Source organism: Motacilla alba, chromosome 4A (assembly GCF_015832195.1).
Source record: "Motacilla alba alba isolate MOTALB_02 chromosome 4A, Motacilla_alba_V1.0_pri, whole genome shotgun sequence".
In the NCBI taxonomy this organism is placed as follows: Eukaryota; Metazoa; Chordata; class Aves; order Passeriformes; family Motacillidae; genus Motacilla; species Motacilla alba.
In genome coordinates this window covers 5,156,238-5,174,926 of record NC_052045.1, presented here as the reverse complement: position 1 = coordinate 5,174,926, position 18,689 = coordinate 5,156,238, and the positions used below count along the sequence as shown (strand labels likewise).

Below are 18,689 nucleotides of genomic sequence, written 5' to 3'. Positions count from 1 at the left end.
CTGCTCCAAAGCAGAGGAGCCAAACCAACAGTGTCAGGGGACGAAGGGACCAAGCCCTACATGAGAAATTAGAAGAAGAATTAAGAAATTTCTTAGCCCTTGCTGTTTCTTGGTCCTATCTGTGAAACAGAGCTCACCCCACAGCCCTTCCAGGCAGGCTGAGCTCATGAAAGGCCACGAGGTGCTCAGATAATTGATCAGAATCTTTATCTAATGCACAAACACTTCTGTCACAGCTCGGTGGCCTGCAAACCTGGGGAGCTAATGACAGTTTAGCCACAGCTGCACGAAACCAGAACAGGCTCTGAGCTGCAGAAATGCCCACAAAGCTGCAGAAATGTCCCCACCCCTCCTGCTCTGTGTGCTCCTGCAGCCCCTGCTCAGTGCTGAACACTCTGAGGTTCAAAAGGTTCTGCAGCAGCTGCAGCACGGGGATCTGTGGGATTTGTATCCCACAGGATCCCATGGAATGTGGGATTTTTATCCCATGGGATTCCCCAAGACACCAGGGCTGGTTTGGGTTCTGGCCAAGGCAGTCACACTCCAGTCAGGATGGGCAGTGGGAGGAATGGCCAAATTTATAGAAAGGGACAGAATTCCCAACTTGCCGCTCCAAAGGGACTATTTCCTGAAGGAATGGGAGATCCCAGGGAATTCAGGCAGGCCCCTGTGCCAGTCTCAGCAGCCTTTTGCCCAAGTTTACTCTTTTATTTAAAGAAAAAGCACTTCCCCCTCCAAGCTGTCATTGGAGAGACAGCTTTGTCTGTGGGAAATCCTTTGTTGTCTTCCCTGGTGACCTTTCCCTCAGCAAGGACACTCCCAGACACTCAGGCTGAAACTGAACAAAGGACTTTGGATCCTTGGGAGTGATTTGGGTATGAGAAAAACCAACTTGCCCGCAAATGATGGGCATTTCCTGCCTGCACCTTCCACCTGACTTCACTTGCACCTGCCCTGTGTCTGTCACTGCTCAGGGGCCGTGGTGACACCGTGTCCCTGCTGCCACCTGCCAGCCCAGGACTGCTCAGGACAGGATTATCCCTTTCCTACACCTCTCCCAGGCAGCATCTTCCAGCACTTCTGGGCTGTCCGAGCATCCCCAGCTGGTGCAGCTGCTCAGCCTCTGGTGCTGCCTCTGGAATGTCCCTCCTGCCCTGGAGCTGCTGTCCCCGGGGAAGGCACAGCTCCCCTTCCTCCGGGGCATCTGCGAGGCTGCTGACAAAAGGCAGGATATCGTTTTCCTGAAGCCTGCTGTCTCTGGCTCTGCAGAAATCTAATTAATGCATGTTAATCAGGCTAATTCCGAATCCCTGATCCAGCAACTGCCCAGTGCTTCTTCCAGACTTCAGTTCTCCTTCCAGCTAGAAAGAAAGGAAGAAAAAGGAATTAGCAGAGCTGATCTTTGCATCTTGACACTGTGACACAATTTCACTGATATCGACCACAAACCAGCAGTTTCCTTGTTTCTTCCTCCTCCACCTGCATAAGAATTCTCAGAATAATATGATTGCATGATGAATTTACAAGCTGCAACTCTTCCAATCGAGGTGTTTGGTTAAGTGGTGGCTACAAAGGTTTTTTATCCAGACATAAAATGATGAGACACCCTGGGAAAGCAGAGATGGGGCTGATATCAAGGTAGAAGAGGAACCTGAGAGTTACTGACGAATCTGGGAAACATCTGGGTTCTGCTTATGAAGACAAGACAGGAAAAAAATTCAACCCCAAAATTTTATGTAAACTCAGCAAGCAAAAAAACCAAACCAGACCCAAACAAAAAAAACCCAAACCCCAATCACTCAGCCTGAAATGAGAAAGGGAGAAGTCCAGTTCTAATTCACAGATTATTATAATTTCCCAGTCAGAGCCCAGTGCTAACTGGGATTACCTATGGCCTGATTTATGAGGGAATCATAGGACTGTTGTGGATTTTTCCACTGATTTCTGGGAGGAAGGGAAAGAAGGAACTTTGCTTTTAGTCTAAAATTAGTTGATTTAATAAGCCAATTCTGAATGGTTTTGCTCTCTCACTTCTCATTGGGATGTTGTATGTGTGGAGCCTCCCCTGTGCTCCATTTTCTCAACAGATCTTAAAAGGTGGAGGAGTTATCCCAATCCCAAGTGCCTCTTCTCAGTCTCTGAAATGGATTCTCAAAGGTTCTCATTTAAAAGCAGCAAGATTTGAGAGTTCCAATCCAATGAAAACCCATTGGAAGTTGGTGGGATATTTGTTTTTTCCAGGGAGGGAGGACTCCAGGGATCTGGTGCCTTGAGGAGATATCTCAGCTAAACTGCAAATTGTTTGTGGGATGTGTCTGCAGGAAATGTCCCTAAAAAATGTGATTTTGCCAGTTAAGGTTGGATTTCACTCCAGTAAAGTTGTGGTACTGGTTCAAGGGGAGTGGAACTGGAAGCTGTGCTTTCCTTCTCTGACTACAGCTGAAATATGGGGGAAAAATCAATTTTGCTCAAAGGCAACAAATATTCCTTCTCCCAACCCCTGAATCTGGGAAAACATGGTTAGAAATATCCATTTAGAGTAAATCCCTCTAGCACAGCAACCGATACCCCCTGCTCAGAAATACTATCCAAGGAATTGATAGTTTGATGCAATCCACATTATGGATAGAAAATGAAATTAAAAAGCGAAACATTCAGGAAAAAACACTGGAGAAACAAGGTGTAGCTTAACTGTTGTTTGAGCCCAGAACCTGAGGGATTCTTTCTGCAAGACTGGGATGCTGCAAACACAACTTAGACATGATTGTGCTGCATTTCCTCCCCAGGTGTCAGAGAAAACTGAGGAGTGAAAGACAGATTTGAAAGAGAAAATAGAAACAAGGAGTGAACCTAAACACAGAGCTACTGGAGAAACCATCAAAACAAGAAGAAAAATCCAGCAGGGCCAATGAATTTTGGCTGCCAAGGAAATCTTGACTCCTCTATCCAAAGGAACTCTTGTAAGAGTAAAGACTTACTCATCCTTTCCAACACTCGGCTGGATTTACATCCCTGTGGGATGTGAGCAAAGGACAGCGCTCTCCAAAATGGGAGGAAGGCTCCAGGAGCTGCTGGCTCCTGCTCTGCTCCTCCCACCAGCCCCAGGAGACAAATGCACCTTGTGGGATGGCATGGCTCCTTCCCAGCTCTCCTTTGCTGTTGCTGAGATCTTGCTGAACTGAAGGTCTTCAGTTGTAGCTCTGGAGGGCAAAAAGTTGGAGTTTGTGACTGGTGGGGCTCATCTTCAGCAGAATCCAGGCCCATCCAGGCACTTGGAGCAGGACTAAGGACTGACAGAAGATCTTCATAAGCCCAAAACCCCAAGCAGATGATGCTGAGCTAATGTTTCTCAGGAAGAGCTGAAATCAAGCTGTTCCATCGACATCTGCACACATCACTGCACCTCTGCTGTTGGACAGGGAAATCAAACCAGCTCCCAGGACTCCGTCCTGCTCGTTTAGAATCCTGGGAAGCAGTGATAGAGCAAAGCCATCTCGTGGCTTTTCATTATTCCAATCAGCCAGTGAAATCTGGGCTGTAGCTGTTGTGATTTGTACGTGCTGCCAGTCTTTATTGAAATGATAAAATGTCTCATGAGGCTGTTTTCTCCCAGGAATCACTTTCCTTGGAGTCCTTCCCCAGCCAGGAGCACCCAGAGCAGACCTGAGACACAACTGCTGCTGTTGATTCCTTGCTGTCAGTTGTTGATAGTGCAGAATTAATTTTTTTCTCTGACCAGATTTAAATCTTAGGCCCAGGCCTAAGCCTGTGTTCATGTTTGTAACACACCCCACACGTGTCCTACATAGCACCTGACTGCTTCCAAATCCAGGCTGGACAGGGATTTGAGCAACCTAGTCTAGGTGGACACCTGGAAGGTGTCCCTGCTCATGGCAGGGGGTTGGAATTAGATGAGATTTAAGGTCTCCTCCAGCCCAAACAGTCCTGTGATTCCATGAATAACCTGACAGGAATGAGTCCAACCTGGCTTTGGACACCTCCAGGGATTGAGCAGCCACAGCTTTTCTGGGCACCCTGGGCCAGGGTCTCCCCACCCTCACAGAGAAGGATTTCTCCCCAGTATCTCATCTAAAAGTCTCCTAATTTTAAATGCAATCAAATTCTCTCTTTGCTGGAGTCTTTGGTGCTGTTTCCAGATGAAGTGAAAGGGGAAGCAGAGCCTCATGAAGAAAATGTGATGAAGAACATGACTGGGGTTGATCATGTTTGTTGGGAGGGAGTTTTCTGGTCTCGGGAATTCCCCACGGAGTTCACTGGGTTTGTCTTCCAGTTCTCATGAAAATTCTCACCCTTCTCTTTGCAGCCTTCATGGGGAGGCTGCACCAATGTCACAGACAGTATCTGGGACACTGGCTTTTGGATCATGGGATCCCAGGATGGTCTGGGATGTGTCCAAGCTCACACTGTGACTCTCAGACTTTTCCTGCTCTACAGAGAGGTGAGTCACCTGTGGGTGAGAGGTGACAGAGTTCCAGGAGATACTTCCAGGCTGAGTTGGTTCCCTGAGGCTGATGTTCCAACACCAGTAGCTCTTTCTGCTGGAAGCTCTAAATTAACAAATTATAACCTTTACATTTCACTGTACCTCACCAGACTGTGCTGATGATTCTCCCCCAGGAAAATGAGAGCAATGGCCTTAGCATAAAGCTCTGGAAGGATCACAAACAATGCACTCAATTCCCTGTGCACGGAAAAGGAATTCCACAATTCCATGTGCCAGCTTGTGGCAGCTGCTCCAGGGGAACTCACCACTACAAAGACCCCCTTGGGAACAGACCTTTTGCTAAGAAATTAAACTGGGCAAAGAAATTAAGACCACCACAGGCAAAACTAAGAGTTCATTTTCCTCCCCAGGTTCCTCTCCCTCAAAATGTTCATTTATCCCCTCCAAAAAGGCTGCTGGAATCTGTCTGTCAAGGGATTCTGAGCTGCAAGGGATGAAGCAGAAGTTTCAGCAAAGAAAACCAATGATTATTTTTAGCATCAGCTGCATGGAAAATACTTCTCAGAGGCTCTGGTTGGTTTGAGGGGAAGACACATTTTTCTCCTTTTTAGTTTCTGCTAAAACCCCAGAATTTAGGAAGTAAATGACTCTGACAAAGAGCAATGGTTCTGGCGGGCAAATCCTTGCGGCCAGCACTGGCCAGCCCTGGATCTCCCACTGGAAAAGCTCCTCAGACTCTCCTCCTGCTCCAGGGATTCAAGCTGCTCCGATAAAATCCAGGGCGACCTTCCAAGGGTTTGGCCACCAGCATTCCAAGATCTCCTTTCTCTCTCTGCTGTCGGGGGGAATATTTTTGTTCCTGTAGAAGCCCTTGGTGTGTGTCCAGCTCATGACTTATCCCTGTTCCAAGCGCCCACGGGAGGGAACGGCTGTCGTGGGATGCAGGGATGGGCTGAGACACAGCTACTGGGCAGCTCTGTTAGGAAAAGAGCTGGTTTGAATTAAAAATTCATTTCTCTGGAACAGAATCAGCCTCTCTTTTGGACAGGAGGAACGTGTGTGTCTGTACTGGGGGCAAAGGAAATCATTAACGAGGTGGTGCAATTGAAGCTCTGTAAGAGCAGAGAGAGAGGCACTAATGAGCAATGATGTTTCAGGGGCCAGAAAATGCAGGTAATTAGAAATGATTTCTCACAGAACAGCCTGTTCTGACTTTTTCCATGTGCCTCCTGCTCCTTTTTGTTGCAAGAAAAAAATTTATTATCAGCTTGAGGCCCAAAATTGGAAATAAAAGGGAAGAATTTTGAAATGTTTGTCATTCTCTGTTCCTCTTTCTGTTATCTGATATATCAGAGTAAACAACACCATTATGTAATTCAACCTCCACATATACATTTCACTCTCCTTTAAATAATCCTTTGTATTCTCCATAGGAAGAATCACTGAATCAGGATACAATGATTTATTTTCTCCTTGTCAGAGTACAACAATTGACCAAACTTAGATAAATTTCTTGGTGTGCTCTTTTGTTGAATGTCTGCTTTTCCACACTCCAAAGGCTTGACATGACAGCAAAAAAAAAATTGACATGAAATCTAAATCTTGGTGTTATTTATTGGCTGCTCCATCCAATATTATTATTATTTATTGGATGTCCCATCCTTGAAAGTGTCCAAGGCCAGGTTCAATGGGGCTTGGAGCAAGCTGGGATAGTGGAAGGTGTCCCTGTCCATGGAAGGGAGTGGAGCTGAATGGACTTTGAGGTTACTTCCCATCCAAATATCCTGGATTTCTGTGATTTTAGAAAAAAAATTAATTATTATGCACGATTATGAATATTGCTGTATTAATAATACTATACAATGTACTATATTAATGTTTTCTATATACTAAATAATACATTTTCATAAATTACATACCTATCTCAATAATAATTTAGAAATGCAGCTGCTTTTCCTCTGGTTCCCACTGAAGGGTTGTAATTTGTTTTATGGGAGGGTTTTTTCCTTATTTGATTTCTCCCCTTATAGATGTGGAAAACCTCTAAAAAACCAGTTGCAGTTCTATGGACTAAACCACAAAAAAAGCCACAGAGCAGCCACTTAATTTCGGATTTGGGGGAAAAACTTGGAAAGGAAACAGAAGCATGAAAAAGGCATAGAAACTTCTATTTGGGATTGTTGTACATCAAACCCAGCTTCTGAACAGCAGACAGGCAAAGCTGGAGCTAATTTTTTGGGTTAAAACCATGATATTGCCCAATTAATCTGTCACATGATGATGGCACCAAAGTCCAGGTGGCCTTGCAGGATCCAAGCTCTCCTGTAATCCAGGTAATTATGGCAATGAATATTTCTGGGAAGCCATAACCAAGAGGAGGAAGAGCCTTTACGCTGCACAAACCAAAGTTTTACCCTCAGAATGAGAGCAAAGAGCTCTGTAGGGAAATTCCATCGGACCCAGCGTAACTGTCTGCAAAATCTCCAGGCAGTTCTGGTTTATCAGCAGAAAAAGCCACTTCCTGAGCCCTTGTCTGCAGGATAACTGATAAACCACCCCAGTAAACAGGGTTTAGACCCTCTGCAACTGTACTTATTTAAGGAAGAAGAATTCAGGAGTATATTCTGCAGGTGCAATGAGTTGCACTTTAAAATTTCCTACGTGGTCCTAAAACTCTCATGAGCAGTTTATGGCCATGGGGAAAGGCAGGAACAGCAGCTGCATCTTTCCCCTCCCCTTTTTTTCACAAGGATTGTGGCTTTTGCTCAGATCAGTCAAACCTCTCCTAGATGGAGATTCATGCAGAGAAAAGCATCTGCACAAGAGCTCATAATGAGGGTGGGGAGGCCCTGGCACAGGATCCTAGAGAAGCTGTGGCTACCCCTGGATCCCTGGAAGTGCCCAAGGCCAGGCTGGACAGGGCTTGGAGCCCCCTGGGATAGGGGAATGTGTCCCTGCCATGGTAGGGGGTGGAACAAGATAAGCTTTAAACTCCTTTCCCTTCCAAACCATGCCATGATTCTGTGATTCTCTGAATGTTTGTTTTCCACAGATGCTGGTGGGGTCAGTCAGGGAACTGCTGTTCCTGATTCTCAGCTTGCCAGGCTGCAGAGTGCAGTGATTTTATATGAAAGACAATTTTGTGATTGGATAAATTCCAACAAATATGTTTCCATTGCTGAGGAAAAAAAAAAAATCAGCTAAACAGGATGTGCTGATAAACACTGCAGCACTGGCCAAAACCTCACTATTGCTTTTCACAAGGTCCATACAAATAATTTTAACATAAACACCTGGCAAGCTCCCAACTTCTACCAACCTCCTTTGACAAGTGATGGAAATGAGACTGTCTGGAAGCACAGCACTGCACTTTAGGGGGTGCTCATGTGGAATTACCCAAATAAGATGTCAGTTTTGGGTTTCTGAGGTTTCTGAGCTGTCAGACATCAACACTAACATTGTCCCCAGATCAGGTAGGAGCTGCTGTGATGTTTGATTTCACACTCAGACCACAGCAGAGTTCAACTGGCAACAGTCAAGTGCTGAGAGCCAGATCCCAGAGAGGCAAAGCAGGGCAGATTCCTGGTGGCTTTCTGAAAATCCAAACAGTGAGATCCTCCTAGGGGGTAAAGCTGTAGCCCCAGCCACGTATTTATCCCCTGGGATGAGGTGAGGCTGGATCTGTGCCCATTCCTTGAAGCAATGTCAGAAGTGCCACCCTTGGCAGGGAGATCCAGTGAGTGTAAACCGAGCTGGGACTTATTTAGTTCAGGAGAAATGTCAGGCAAGGTTCACACTGTGCTAAAAAAAGCCATTGGGAAGTCAGACCTCATCTGCAGGAGGATTGAGCTGGATCAGAGCACCCAGCAGGTCCTCAGCCCCAGGGGCAGGAGGGGACAGCAGGGTTGAGCTGCCAAGCTGGAGCGGGCAGAAACCTTGGGAGCATTTCCGTGGTCTGCTCAGAGCTGTGCTTGGAGAGGAGGAACAGTTGGAAAGGAGGAAGAGTTGGAGGGGAGGAAGAGCTGAAGAGGAGGAAGAATTGGAAAGGAGGAAGGGGTGCCCTGCACCCAACTCCACTTGTAATCTTCCCAGTGGGTGCCGAGCCAACCCAGCAGAGCCACAGGACAGAAAACACCTGGGACAAAGGCACGTAACCCCATTCTGGGGTCATTGTGGGGACACCTGGCCAGGACTGAGCTAGCAGGGCTGGGAGCAGGGCTGGAGGCTGGAGCCACAGCCTAGCACTGACAAAAGCAGCACCTTTTGTGGCACCTCATGATGTCACCCAGGTCCCCTCGCTGGTGTAAACAGTGGTGCAGGAGACATTCCACTTCCTCCTGAGCACTCGGCTGCGCTGAGCACGGCTCTGCCTGCCAAGGTAAGGCTGCTTTAAACCCTCTCCTTGGGATCTAGAACCCTGCTGCTTCCTGCAGAAACGTCCCTTTCTTTCCTCAGGCTTTTCCTTAGGGGGTGGCTCTTGCCAGGAGGAGTTTTGTGGCGCTCGGAGCCCTGCAGCAGCAGCAGCAGCAGCCGCTGCTCTCCTGGTGTGCCAGTGCTCTGGGTGAACACATGGAGGAGTTCAACAGCGGCTGCTGCGCCTGCAGAAACAAATGTCAGGCGTGGGCAATTAGCAGTGCTCCAACTGTTCTCCAGTCTCATTAACGGGGATCGTTTCTGTCCCTTGCCTGATTCCTCTGGGAATATATTTCGTTTTAAAGTCACACTTGACAATAAGGGTAAAATGCAAATCTGTTTTTTCCAACGGGGATTTATGTTGCCATCAAATAAAATCCATGTGCTGCCCATCTTTGTGCCATCTAAGGCTCTGTGAGCGAGCAGCAACAGGAGGAAATTGGTAATGGTGAGGGGACACGAGATGACAAAAACAGCAGGATTGCTTGGACTTGCTTTTGCTAACGAGAATCTTGAGGTGGTTTTAATTCCTAATTCAGGCTGTAGTTAAGATTAAAATTTGACATCACAGGCTGAAGGTTTTAAACTTCATGGGCTGAAGGTTTTAAACTTCATGGGCTGAAAGTTTTAAACCTAACTTCATGGGCTGAAGGCTTTCAACTTGACTTCATGGTCTGCAGGTTTCCAGCTGTACTTTATAGAAGGTGCTTTTCTGCTGGCTTTGCTTTCACTTGCACCAGCAGCTCAGCTCTGCTGGGAGCCCAGCAAACAGCCCAGCAAACAGGGTGGTCACAGCCAGGATTTAGAGTGGGTGGCCCCTGAATCCAGGATTTCTGCACGTGGATCAAGAGGGAATCTCACAGAAGGTGAGTCAGGATGTCAGGATCTGCAGGAGGGGATTCTCAGCAGGGTGGAGCAGGAGCTGTGCAGGGACAGTGGGGTTCTTTTCAAGGGCATATTTTTGGTGCCAAGTAAAAGTGCAGGGACTTTGGCCCCGGTGCCAGCACCATCAGCCATGGGAATTCCATCCACGAGGGAAGTGCATCCGTGGGACAGCCCTTGCCCAGCCTGGAGCCAGTGCCCTGAGGGGGCTGCTGCTGTCTCTGCTGGAGCTGCAGGAAGGAGTTCCACCAGTGCTGCAAAACGAAACTACAGCAGACAGCCCAGACCTGCTATTTTTCTGTGAAAGAGAACCCAAAAAAGCACTTTTAACTGTAAAATGTTCCACTCCGAGCTCAGAGGTTTCACTTCGGTGTCATGGCCGCACACTGAGGGCAGACCCTGGAGACGTTTGTGCCCCAATCAAATCAATTAACCTGGCTCTGACAGGCACCTCAGACAGGTCCAGGGCTCTGGAATGACATCCCTGTGCTTCTCAGTCTATCCAGATGAACATCTCTTGCCTAGGGATGCTATGCTTAATTTCCAGTAATAATATGCTCTCTTCTTATATCCTTATTGCAACAGCATCAGGGAGGCAGAATCTCACAAAAATATAAAAAAAATAGTGGTTGGATCTCAGTGTGTTTATTTGATACTGTTTTTTAAAAAAAATTCATATTCTGAGAGCAGTGTTGCAGTGGGAGCCACCTCTCTGCAGGATGTAAATGAGCACTGACGAAATCTTCTGAAGATTTCAGTTTTCTGCAGCCTCTGCTGCACACCCACCATGCAGTGAAGGACTTTGGAGATGTCATTTTAGGACCCTCAGTGGTATCTCAAGTGTCTGCTTTTGTGCACAAGTGGGAAGGGAAGGGGTTGGTGTGGAATTAAGTCTCAGTCTGAGCCCAAGTGAGAGGAAAGGCAGAAATGCAGTAATTTTGTGGTGGACTCTGTGTGTCTGGGTACATTTTGATTAAAAAGAAGACTTAATCTGGTTATGTTTTTATGGTTTTGTAATGAAATTCTTAATCTTCAGAAAGGCCCTGCTGATGAGCCAGCAGACACCACCCCATGCATATTAATTGTGGTAATGTATTAATTGTGTGCACTGCCAGCCAGGTCATCCTGCTCAGACCCTGAGTTCCCCAATGCAGAGAGGGATTTTATGACTCCAGGGCATCCATCTTCCTGTTCCAAGTCTCTCAGTTAGATCTGCTGGGCTGGTGGGGCTGGGACATCACCTGCAGGATGGCTTTTATAACTTCCTGGCTCCAAGGTTCACCACAGCTCAATGATCTCCACCAAAGTGCAGCTTTTCAGGATTCTTCTACCTGCAAATTGAATCATAGAATCATTTAGGTTGGAAAAGACCTTTAAAGATCATCAGGAAAGCTACCATCAACCAGGCCCACTCCTGGGAACAATTTTTTCCCCTAATATCAGTTATTCAGCAACACTGGATATTTTGTTTGGGTTCCTCCTAAATGATGGCAAGGTGGACTCATGAGAGCTCCCATTGCTGCCACTCAGCACTTGGGCATGAGAAAAATAGCTCAAAGAAGCCAAGAAATGAGATTTGGATGAACTCTGACACCTTGTGGACAATTAGCAGATGAAGGTGATGGATGAGGGGGGAGCTCTCTGTGCTCCGGGCAGGGTTTGTCCCACCAGGAAGCCAGGCTGAGCTCTGGGATGGACTGTGTGCCCTCAGCATCACCCTCATGTTCCAGGGACACACCCTGGACACAGCAGTTGGCCCTAAAACCTCTGGTCAGAGCCCAGTTTGAGTCAGCAGACCTTCACCCCAATTGTCCTTAGTGTCACATGAGACCTAAGTCACAGAATCACAGAATATTCTGGGTTGGAAGGGACTAAACAAGACCTAGCTGTATTTGAGAACCTTGATAAGCAAATTGGCTGCTGTCACTCATTGGACTGAAGAACAAGCACACATGGTCAGCATTTAATTAGATAATCAAATATAAAAATGTCTTCAAAATGTAACATTTTGCAGTTGTACCTAATCCTGTGTGGTTTTAATGGTCACCCACAAGCTGTGTCTGGAGGAGCAGCAGGCCAGATCTTCCAGCTTTGATATACAAGGAAAACCAGGCATGTGAGGACTTGGAAAACGGTTTCTTGGCACAGGGAGAGGTGACCTGAAGGGACAGAAGGTGCAGTGGGTGTGCTTTTACCAGAGACAAGGCCATGGCCAGCTGGACAGCAGCTGGAAAGGGACAAAACCTCCCGAGCAGCAGAAATTCACAGCTGTCCCAGGAAATGGGACGTAACCCACATCCCCCACTCTGAGGGGAGGAAAACCCCCTGCTCAGCTCCAGTCCCTGCTCACTCCCTGTCCTGGCAGCTCCCAGATGGAGAGCAGGAGGCCTCCATTGCTGCTTCTCAGGGGAGATAAATCCAGGAGCCAGAGGAATCTTTTTTCTGTGTTTCTGTCTGTTTCGAGTCTCTTCCCTCCTCATGGGCCTGTTTTGGCCTCATGGCAGGAACAAGGCTGTGGTGTCCTGGGATGGGGAACACGGAGCAGAGCATCCTGTCCCAGAGCTGCGTGTGGGGAGGGGATTGGGATGGAGCTGGAGGGACAAAAGCAGCTCTGAGGGCCTGGGATCCAGCATCTTGGTGAAGGAAGGGGACGAGCCAGAGAGCTTCCCAAAGACAGCACTTCCCTGATGCCCGGGGCAGCTGGAGCTGCTGGAGCTGAGGCTGCTGCAGGAGATAAACACACACACCTTGCTTTTTGAAGGCTGTGGGAATGTGAGAGAGAAGCTGAGAAAGAAATGCAAGAATCTGGGGAGCCTGCAGGAGCAGAGTTAGAAGGCCCTGCTCACTGCCCATGTTCCATGTGGGACCTTGCCATGTCTGGGCATTTTGGTTGGATCCCAACCCTTCCATGGCAGCCTGGACAGAGTCTGGATGAGCTGCCAGATGTAAGCACCACAATGATTAAGAGGCTGAAAACCCAGCAATTTGTGCTCTGTGTGACTGAGAGCTCTAAACTCAACTCTTTTGGTAACACGAAGGAAAAAGCTTCAGTAACTGAGTAGGAGTTACTAATTTCTACCTACAGAGACAGTTTTTCTGGCAAATGCCCCTTGCAGGAAATGAGTCAGAGGAGTGAATCAGTGTCTGCAGTGCCATATGAAGCTGATTTTCAACTTCAGCCGTTATATTCAACATGGGAGGGAATCACTGTAATGAGAATTATAACCCTGAGAGGAAACCCCCAATAAACCCCAACTCCCGTCTGTGTTGCCTTGCTGAGGATGAGTTTACCAAATTCACTGGTCCTGGTTACAAAAGCTGGCAAGAGAAAAGTGGCCCAACAGCTCAACACGTGGCATTTTGCTGGTGGCTGAGAGGCAGAAATTGGCAGTACCTAAAAAGTAAAATTATCTGACGGAAAAAAGAGTCAGACTGAGGCTGCCATGGTGATGAGAAATAGAAGTTGGTGGCGTGACCAGGTCTCTGTGTGTTCCATCAGCTTAAACACATTAACAGAACACTTCAGGAGCACTGGCTGTGTTCACAACAGTCACATTTTCCAAGTCCACTCTCTGCTACCCTTTTGCATGTGATTTGTGCCCGTAATGTCAGAAAAAGTGGGTCCATGAGGTCCTCTGAGGGGCTTGGAGGCCTGTGCCCCCCATAATGCCCAACACAGCCCAACATATCCCTGGAAGTGCTCACGGCCAGGTTGGATGGGGCTTGGAGCAGCCTGCGATAGTGGAAGGTGTCCCTGCCCATGGCAGGGGTGGCACTGGATGGGATTTAAGGTCCTTTCCAACCCAAATCATTCCATGATTCAGTGCTTGGCACCCACACTCTGAGCGCTGGACCATGACCATGATGGAGGCTGGGATATGCCCACCTTTCATCCATGTATTCTTGCCTTGCTCCTAGAGACCAAACCACTGGAGACCTCGAGGAGATGGGCAAAGGATGGGCAGCTTCTCCTGCAGCCCTGTGATCAGTATGGCACAGCTTCACTTGTGCTCCTGGGACTGACACACCAGGAATGGTCTCCCACGCCTGAGGGAACAGTGGGATCTCTGACAGGGCAGCTCTGAACACGATTCCAGGATGTTTCATGCAGACAGCATTCCCAAACCTCTGCTTTGTGCTGAACAGCCAAATGGGAAATGCAGACGTGAGCACTGACAACTCTTGCAGTGCCTTTGCCTTCACATCCCGTTTTTGTCTCCACAGGAATGACCCACCCACTCTACACCACCACAGCCTCTTCCAGCAACCCAGTCATGACCCAGAGCAACCAGAGCTGCTCCCATCAGGACATCACCTTCAAGAGCAGCCTCTACGCCACCACCTACACCCTCATCTTCATCCCGGGGCTCCTGGCCAACAGCGCTGCCCTGTGGGTCCTGTGCCGGTTCCTCAGCAGGAAGAGCAAAGCCGTCATCTTCATGATCAACCTGGCCGTGGCCGACCTGGCCCACGTCCTCTCGCTGCCCCTGCGCATCTACTACTACATCAACCACACCTGGCCCTTTGGGGATGTCCTGTGCTTGTTCTGCTTCTACCTGAAGTACCTCAACATGTACGCCAGCATCTGCTTCCTCACCTGCATCAGCATCCAGCGCTACTTCTTCCTGTACCACCCCTTCCGAGCCAAGGGCTGGAAGCGCCGCTACGACGTGGCCATCAGCGCCCTGGTCTGGCTCGTGGTGGGGGCCCTCTGCGTGCCCTTCCCCATCATGAGGAGCCACGGGCTGGGTGCCAACACCACCAGCTGCTTTGCTGACCTGCAGGTGAAGCCCATCGACAGCAAGGTAGGCACGGTGCTGATGACCGGGGCCGCCGAGCTCCTGGGCTTCGTGGGCCCGTTGGTCATCATCTTATTCTGCACGTGGAAAACAAGAGACTCCATCCGGGGCTTCCATATCCCAGAGGAAAACAGCGGGGAGAGGAGGAAGGCCCTCAGGATGGTTTCCATGTGTGCCGTTGTGTTCTGTGTGTGTTTTGCTCCCTACCACATCAACTTCTTCTTCTACATGTTGGTGAAGGAGAACGTCATCACCGACTGCTTCCTGAGCACCATCACGCTCTACACCCAGCCCTTCTGCCTGAGCCTCGCCAGCTTCGACTGCTGCTTGGATCCCATCATCTACTTCTTCATGACTTCAGAGTTCCAGGAACAGATTTCCAGGCACAGCAGCATGGCCATCCGGAGCAGGCTCATGAGCAAAGAGAGCGCCTCTTCGATGAAGGAGTGACAAGAAAGCCTCTTGGAAGAAATGAAGGTATTTCATGTGAAATCTGAGACTGGTCTGGGATGCTCCATTACCAACTCCATTGTGGAAGATCCTGCAGGTTTGTCCAAGGGAGTTTTGTGGTAGTGGAATTTTTTCAGTGTATAGAAGATAAAACCTTGTCTAAGACTGGTGTGTTGGAATCTGGTGAGTGACCCAATTGATGTGACTGTCCCTGTGCCACCCCCACCAGGCCTCACTGGACTGAAAATACACAGGAGGGAGGGAAAAAACTTATACTGGGAAATGGTGGTAAAGTCCCAGGCTTTTCTTCTGTTTTCCCAGTTGCAGGCTCTGTGATCTAGCCAGAGACAATCCCACATTCATACACTGACATCTGCTGAAGGATCTTCTCTGGGAAAACCACACAAGAACCTAAAACTGGCCAGTAGCAACCAAAGGACACTGAGTTTGTGCAGTGGGGGCTGTGGACAGGTGAAGGTGGTTTCCATGTGCTCCTGGGTTTGGTGTATCCCACTGATCACCAGTGACCTCTGCTCCCCCTTTCCACACTCACCCTCTGCTCTGCTCCTCCTTTCCTTTTTCACCCAGCTCTGCTCCCTAATTGCTGACACATCCCAGAACTTGCACCTGCAGCTGGTCCAAGCCCCTCTGCAAGACAAATTGTCCTCCAACATCCAGAGCGTGGAACCTTCCCTTGCTCCAGGTGACTTTGTTCCCCTCCAACCCGGCAAGGTGGACATGGGCAGGTGGCTTTTGCCTTTGGACCCCTTGGGACAGGACCATGGTGGTCCTGGGGTCAGTGCAGGTGGGTTTGATGGTGCTGGTGGTACCACTCAGGTTCTCACTCCCTTCTCTGTGTGGTCCAGAGATCCCTGAGATGAATCCGCCCCAAAAAAGCTCAGCTCAACCTGTTCAGTTGATGCATCTTTTTTAAAAGAGAGAGGAGTCCTTGCCAAGGTGATTTCACAGTTTCACAGACAGACCAGAAGTTAAGTTCATAAACTATTGTGATTTTTTTTTCCACCAGGTCCTGCCATGATCCTAATGTTTACATTTTAGTAGCTATGCAAAGCAGCGACAAGGAAGGATTAATTTATCCCTTATTTTTAATTAGTTACAGCTCTTCAGCCAAGTCCCCCCACTCTCTATCTTCAAGGGTATCTTGTGATACCTGGGGATGGATTTGGCTGAACAAAAAGTCACCAATTTATTGCCTTTGGAAATCAGTATATTTTCAAAGGAATGTGAACAATTTGTACAGTCTTGCAACAGTGCTACAAAAGCAGAAGGAATACCAGAAACACTTGCTGTGCGTATTTTAACTCCAACCATTCAATTCCACTGAGGCAAAATGTAACTCAGCCAAATATTTTATGTATATTGTGTTTTCCCGCTTCTCTGTTTTACAAAATAAATTAAAAAAAAAAAAAAAAGAAAGGTAGGGGGGAGGAAAGCCAAACATCGGGGTTTAAACAACCATTTCCCTCTAAAAGGCAACGGCACTGATTAAACACAATAAGCTGTCACAGTTCTCCTCCCAGGTGTGAGAAGATGATTTTGGGCTGAGTAGGATGCACTGGGGTCGATGGAAATGTTCTCTCTGACGTCACTGACACAATAAATGTTTACACACTGCAAGGAGTCCCCTTCCAAAGGGGTGGATGCTCACGGGCAGAGTTGACCTCACACAATTCAATTATTGCCATTCAGCAGTCTCTCATAAGCTACGCTCTGTATAAAGTTGTCAGAGAAGGAGAGTTCAGTTTCAGTGCTTGTTTGGAGGATTTTTATAGACCTTGCTCAGCCTCCACGTGACTGGGAGCTGTTTCCTGTCCCTTCACTTTCGCACCCTTCTCCCTTGATCAGCTTGTGAAAACAAACTGAGGGCACTTACTGGAACTCTGTAGCTCCTTCTGTGGGTTTTACTTCCCAAGAACTGATGCTCAAAAAAAAAAAAAAAAAAATAAAGACTGTTTTGCAAAAATCAGCTGAGTTTTGTAGTTATCACTGGTACCTGAAAAACTGCGTGGGATCAGCTCCTCATGGGATCAGGGTTCAAGCAAAGGAGCACAACTTTTATTATTCTTAAACAGATTTGTTGCTTGTTTTCACTCTGCATAGTGGTTATTTATTTAATTTCTGAATCTACCATGCTTCTATTAGATTTAGAAGTATTTTGAGGATGGGAAGGTGTCCTAGGTAGTGGGAGATGGACAAGGCATGGGAATACCTGCTCCAGCTGCTGCGTGTCCAGCAGTGACAGTGGCTCTCCTGCCCATAACCTTAGCAAGGATTTGGTGTCTCCATCAGAGATAACATTCTCCATCTCCATGATGGCATCCCCAAGCACCTGAGCTCCCCACATTTTCCTGCCTCACTCACCCTCTGAACTCCCTTAGGATGCCCAAAATGCTCCTTTTCCATACTGCAGCCCCAGCCTGTGAGGAAAAGTCACACACTCACCACTTTCAAGCCTGCAGTGTGCAGGGCATCAGATAACTCTGACTGAAAGTCTCTTCTGGTGTGGGGGAAAGTGCCCTGGTTTTGGCTGGGGGAGAGCTAAACCACCCCTGTGGGGTTCAGCTGCCAGATGGGTTTAAACCACCAGGGAAAGTCAGGGTGGGCCAGCCTAGAGAGCAACAGCTCAGAGCAGAGATCAGGGAAAACTTGCAGCTTTCTGAAAGTCCAAGATGATCCATTTGGCCTCCAAAAACCCACGTGTGATATCCAAACCCTTTAGTTCAGGCCTCCAAAACCTCAGTGTGCATCTCAAGAGAAGAGAACAGGCATTCCAGTGAGGAGGAGACTATTCCAGCTGCCTTCCTGGCTGGCTGGTGCTGGATCTGACCCAGGACCTGGGCTGCAGGGGCTGCTTTGCCTCACACAATCAGAGGCACAACAAGCCTGGCTCAGGTTCCTGTAATTCACCCCATTTCCTGTGACCAAAAAACATGTTTATTATTTTGACAAGAGGAAATATAATTTCATGATGTTGCTTCTGGATTATCTCTTGTGCTGGTCCTGCTGCTCAGACTCACGAGTAGAAAAACACTTTTCTTCCTTCTTGGGCAGACACAAAAAAGCTGCTTTAACAGACATGCCACAGAAAGGCAGAATTGAACCAAATCAAGAGGTTTGCTACAGCTCCAAAGATGTCAAAGATGGATCTGAAGGGCTTCTGGGGTTGGAGCATCTCCTGAAGGGAACTGTTCAGGATGGAGATGTGGTGAGGTCTCCAAGCCACCTGCACTGGCCCATCCCCAAGGCACAGCCCGGGGCAAATACATTTCTTTTCCTCTAGAACATGAGCCATTCACCTTTTAGCAAAAAGCAAATGAGTTTCTCTGCAGTGCCACCCCATCCTAGCCAGGAGCAGATGTCTGGTACCTCCTCTCCTTGAAAGGGCCCTCCTGTGCATGAGGACAAACATATTTGGGAAAAACTCCTCAGGGATCTAAAGCCTTTCTGCAGCTTCAGGTTCTGAGCTGCAGAATCTTGCAGTACCTTGCTTTCTTTAAATGAAATTACCAGCTCTCTGCCCAGAGAAAAGACAAAATATGCTGGAAATGCAGGATAACAACCCCACAGTTCAAAAACATGAAACCACTTCATCACACTTCAAAGATTTTGGGGATGTTTTAACCAAATGTATGTTTTAACCAAAAATGCTGGGTTTGTGG

At 47.9% G+C, this 18,689-nt stretch overlaps 1 protein-coding gene across 2 annotated transcripts; it reads left to right on the top strand.

Annotated features, from left to right (window-relative positions):
- The first annotated feature begins 7,649 nt into the window (after window positions 1-7,649).
- LOC119712916 (putative P2Y purinoceptor 10) lies at window positions 7,650-16,993 on the top strand. 2 transcript variants are annotated; one of them, XM_038164782.1, is made up of 2 exons: window positions 7,650-8,843; window positions 13,985-16,993. In XM_038164782.1, the coding sequence occupies exon 2, from the start codon at window positions 13,987-13,989 to the stop codon at window positions 15,007-15,009; it is 1,023 nt and encodes a 340-aa protein (XP_038020710.1). In that variant the 5' UTR covers window positions 7,650-8,843; window positions 13,985-13,986; the 3' UTR covers window positions 15,010-16,993. The 2 variants fall into 2 exon arrangements, with proteins under 2 accessions (XP_038020710.1, XP_038020711.1); XM_038164783.1 differs by lacking the exon at window positions 7,650-8,843 and adding an exon at window positions 8,893-9,744.
- Window positions 16,994-18,689: the final 1,696 nt, after the last annotated feature.